General features: G+C 38.4%; 1 protein-coding gene across 2 annotated transcripts; it reads left to right on the forward strand.

Annotated features, from left to right (window-relative positions):
- The first annotated feature begins 807 nt into the window (after positions 1–807).
- LOC106599203 (tissue factor) lies at positions 808–3961 on the forward strand. 2 transcript variants are annotated; one of them, XM_014190321.2, is made up of 6 exons: positions 808–1091; positions 1769–1883; positions 2170–2363; positions 2581–2762; positions 2893–3061; positions 3313–3961. In XM_014190321.2, exons 1-6 carry the CDS (start codon positions 1019–1021, stop codon positions 3459–3461), a joined length of 882 nt encoding a protein of 293 aa, XP_014045796.1. In that variant the 5' UTR covers positions 808–1018; the 3' UTR covers positions 3462–3961. The 2 variants fall into 2 exon arrangements, with proteins under 2 accessions (XP_014045796.1, XP_014045797.1); XM_014190322.2 differs by having other exon boundaries at positions 3337–3961.
- Positions 3962–4578: the final 617 nt, after the last annotated feature.

A 4578-nucleotide genomic window follows, 5' to 3' on the forward strand; every position in this document is an offset into this window, starting at 1 on the left:
AGACATGGACATTTTACAAATTTGAGTCAATGTAAGATTTTTGATAGTCCTCTTTTGAAACTGTGTTCTTTAAATAACTAGAATGATGAGTTTCAATGTAATAGTAAATTTTGTTATAACTATAAATAACTATTATACATGATTATATAAATACTGTTTTTTTAAGTACTTGCAAAATGGTTTGTGATAAATTGTGATAAGAAACATTATGACGAAGGGGGATAGATTCGATTTCTGACCATACAGTGAACCGAAAGCAATTTGTTGGTTCTGAAATGTTTTGGGAAACCAGATATGCTTGTAAACAGATTAACATACAGTAGTCTAAGCCCTGAAATTCCAAAGCAGTGACTGAAACACAGAGTTCTCTGATGACTGAATCTGTATCCATTAGGAGAACAAGCTGTGAGTCAGCTAGGCCTGTCTGAAGTGTAGGATTGTTGTGATATTGTGGTTATACAGTGGCAAGAAAACGTATGTGAACCCTTTGAAATTACCTGGATTTCTGTATAAATTGGTCTTACATTTTGATCTGATCTTCGTCTAAGTCACGACAATAGACAAACAGTCTGCTTAAACTAAACTAATAACACAAACAATTATACGTTGACTCAAATCTGTAAAATGTCCATGTCTCTCCATTCATGTCGCTGCTACGATATATGACAAGCTACAGGTCAAGTTTTACTATCCGGATGACCATGTACGGACAGTAAATGCCTTGACAGATTGTATGGGCAGCGTGCTCAGCCAGTGACAAACCAATGATGTATATGAACCACTGGACAAAAGCCCATGATCGAGGAGAGTTGTAAGGGAGGTGGAGCTATTGTTGAATGAGTCGTAACAAAAATTTCGACCGCTTGAAACTTAAATGTGGTAGACTATAAAAACGAGGCACCAGCAGCACTGTGAGCAGTTATCTGGCGAACTTTGAAGTGTTATTTTTAGACGAACACTGGCTCAAGGGAGGACAATCAGCGTTCATTATTCGTTTTCGATAGTAACATTTTGGATTATGATGGATGTAAGGACTTCCGTTCACTTTGGAGTTTCCATTTTATCGGTACTATTCACGATTGGAGCATCTGGTACGTTTTACTTATGGCTTTTTATGAGTTTCATCTCAAAAACATTTAGCCAATTTTGTTTTACCCAAGGCTGCCTAAATAGGCAGAAATTAACAGTCTCAGCTGATTCTACATAAACATTTCTGTTTTTTCCATTGGCACAGTTTTTGCACTACACATTGTAATATACACAATTACTTAGCCCTGATGCTCTGTGGGAAATATGCGAGATAGGTTACACTATCTGAGTTGTACAGATACAGAGGTAAAATACTCTGGACATCTTATCTTCACATTTACAAAACATCAACATCCCTAAATAACTTAAAGGGAAGACTGGTGAACCAAACTACTCAGTAATCTCCTCCATATAACCTAACTCTCACACACTGACATGCACACACACATTTCAACAAAACACTTTTTTTTGTGTGATTACTGATCAATTAATTTATACATTTATAATTAGTCGGTTTTGTTATCTGTTTTAACAAACCTTTTTTTTGTACTTATGTTTTGTATTTTGTTGTGGTGTGGTTTTCATATAAGCCCTTGTTCTTCTAACCACACCTGCTCACTGTTTTATTTTTGTTGGTTTGTTTTTATCTGTTTTGTTGTCTATCACTTGTTTTCTTTGGTGCAAATATATTTTACTAAACGAAATAACTAATCATGCCTTGTTTTTCCTGGGTTAACAGGTGAGGATTATTTCCCTGAGGCGCAGAATGTTAAATGGGTGTCCAATAACTTCAAGACTATTCTAACATGGGGCCCTGAACCTACCAACTACACATACACCGTAGAATTTTCTAAGTAAGTAGCCTACATCATGTCTCTGCAGTCTCAGTCTGCACTGTTCTGTTCATCATTACATCATTGTTGAAGAAAAAAAACGCCCTGTCCGTACAAGCACAAATTGACCACTTTTATTGATGAATACCTTCCTTCATGTCAGCAGAATGAACTTAAATCTGAGTGTACAAACTGTACCTAACACATAACTACACACACTGCAACTTCACATTCATTTGAAGTGTATGACAGCAAATCACAGTTCAAACACTGTCTGATGTGGGAGTGCTGTGTTGTGCGTGTTCAGGGTCGGCAAGGACAGACAGAGGAACCCCTACTGCATTCAGAGCTCGGGGACAGAGTGTGACCTCACCAACGAGCTGCGGAACCTGGAGGACACCTACTCTGCCGACGTCCTATCAGAACCCCTACCTGGTGTGAACTCTGACCTTGTAGAGTTCCCCTACACCCGGGCCGAGAGGTTCTGCCCCTACAAAGACAGTGAGTGTTATTAGCTACATTATTATTACAGTAATAAATACATTATTATTGTATTTACACTCACACAGTAACAACCTGGGACATTAAGCACCTTGTTATTGCATTGTAAAATAATGAAGTTATAGCATTAATTTATAATATTAAAATGTTGATTTCACTGGAAATTGCCAAAATAAATTATGTCTGTGGTGTCTAACTTGTCTGGTTCTCCTTTTAGCTCAAATAGGAGCACCCAGTTTCAACATCAAGCAGAGCGAAGACAAGACCAAGATGACACTCCACATACAGGACCCTCTCACTCCCCTCTACAAAGATGACCAGCTGTTGACTATCAGAGACATCTTTAAGAAGGACCTGAAGTACAGCGTCGTATACAACAAAGCCGGGAGCACAGGAAGGGTGAGTTGAACAGTCACAGTCAATAGATTGTAAATGCATCGCTTATGAGACTATACCTGTTGATTCCCACCAATGACACAGTGTGCGACTTGAGATAATATTGTATCTAACTCTAAACCTCTGTCCACAGAAAGAGACAATGTCAGACCTGAGAGATGTAGAGCTGACCAACCTGGATAAAGGAGAGAGCTACTGCTTCATGGTGGCAGCCTATATCCCCTCTCGCTCTGCGGAGAAGAGACTGGGAGATTGGAGCAAGCCGAAGTGCTCACCCAGAGAGAGCAAGACCATCTTTGAGGGTAAGTGACCCCACAATGCAAAGCAGCTGGTATGTTGAAGTTGAGATGGGGTGGAAGGAATTGAAGTAAGGGGAAATTCAGTGTACTCAATTAAATGTGTAGTGGATGGAGTAACTCCAACAAATCTAGTCTATAAAGATAAACTGTCATTTGGGCAATAGCCTTTTTACTATAGACAACAATATGTAGCAACTTCAAGAACTTCAATTAAATTATCATAAATGAAATGAAGTATTCTTTCCTTCTCTCAGAATTCCCCTTTGGTGTGATCGCAGGTGCCATGGGCATCATGCTGGCTATGCTCATCATTCTCATCACTCTAACCGTGGTGTGCTGCAAACGCTTCTGCTGCAAAAAGAAAAATGTGGACAAGGAGAACCTGCAGTTGAGTCCGGTGTAAAGCTTTGTGTATGTATAGAGTATGTGTGTCTTATAAATAATGGTACTTCACTAAATCAACCGTTTCAGAGGGAGCTGTGCTCCCAATAATTTAGCACAAATGTGTCTTAACACTGGAAATGCATAAGGTCTGTGTTCACGTTCCCTTTGTAAGTCTCATTATTAGCTGGTTCTTTTAAATGGGTAGATCATTCTTTTACACTACTTATTTGTTTAATACTTATGTTGAACAAGTAAATTAGATGAATCCTTGAGAAACATATTTTTGCCACTATGTAGAAAAAACATTTAATTACTTGGCAACTTATTTATTTCAATCAATGTTTTTTTTGTTAAATATTTATTTTTTGTATGTCTAATATGTTGATGTATAGTTCATGTTGAATAGGACTTGTCCATATTGTGTGCTGTTGGAACATGGATTTGCTACTTTTGGATGTGATCACTGTGGTGCATTGTGGTACTTTTAATTTTTTTTTACAATTAAATGGATTGATATGAGTCAATTCTCATTTGTCTTTAATCTAACACTATCCCTGAGAAGGAAATTTGACTTACAGCGCCATCTAATGTCATCTTTGTTTTACATTTGCCTTAAAATGATCTTACTTAAATCATGCTTGAAACTGATGTAACAAGAGGAAAGCCTTTTCATATAGTGATTGATTGTAGCTTAATGCCTGCTTATCAGTTTATGACCCAGTAAACCATGGGAATACCCTGGCAGAGGGGTGACACCAGTCACAATGGCAACATGGTGCCTGAGACCTCCGAGACATGCCCTGGAGCAGGTCCAAGTAATGGGTGCAGCTCAATAATAAACCAAATGGACTGCCTCTTCTTCATCTGAATGGATTTAAATGCCACTGTAACCTATTCCTAGTTCCCCTATATTTTTCTTGTACCGTGTTGGGCTAACATGCATCTGAAAAGGCAGAATAAGAGACAACATGGCAAAAGCTTTCTGGGGCATTTGCTTCACCTGTCAAATTGTTTCAAGATCGGTGTGGAATCAGTGGATGAATGAAAGGAGATAGGAAGCCACTTAAGAGGTATTGGGATGCACAAACTATACTCTGATATCTAACAGAGAGAATAACAGTCTGCAGAACAGAAGA

This window comes from Salmo salar, chromosome ssa03 (assembly GCF_905237065.1).
Source record: "Salmo salar chromosome ssa03, Ssal_v3.1, whole genome shotgun sequence".
Taxonomy (NCBI): Eukaryota; Metazoa; Chordata; class Actinopteri; order Salmoniformes; family Salmonidae; genus Salmo; species Salmo salar.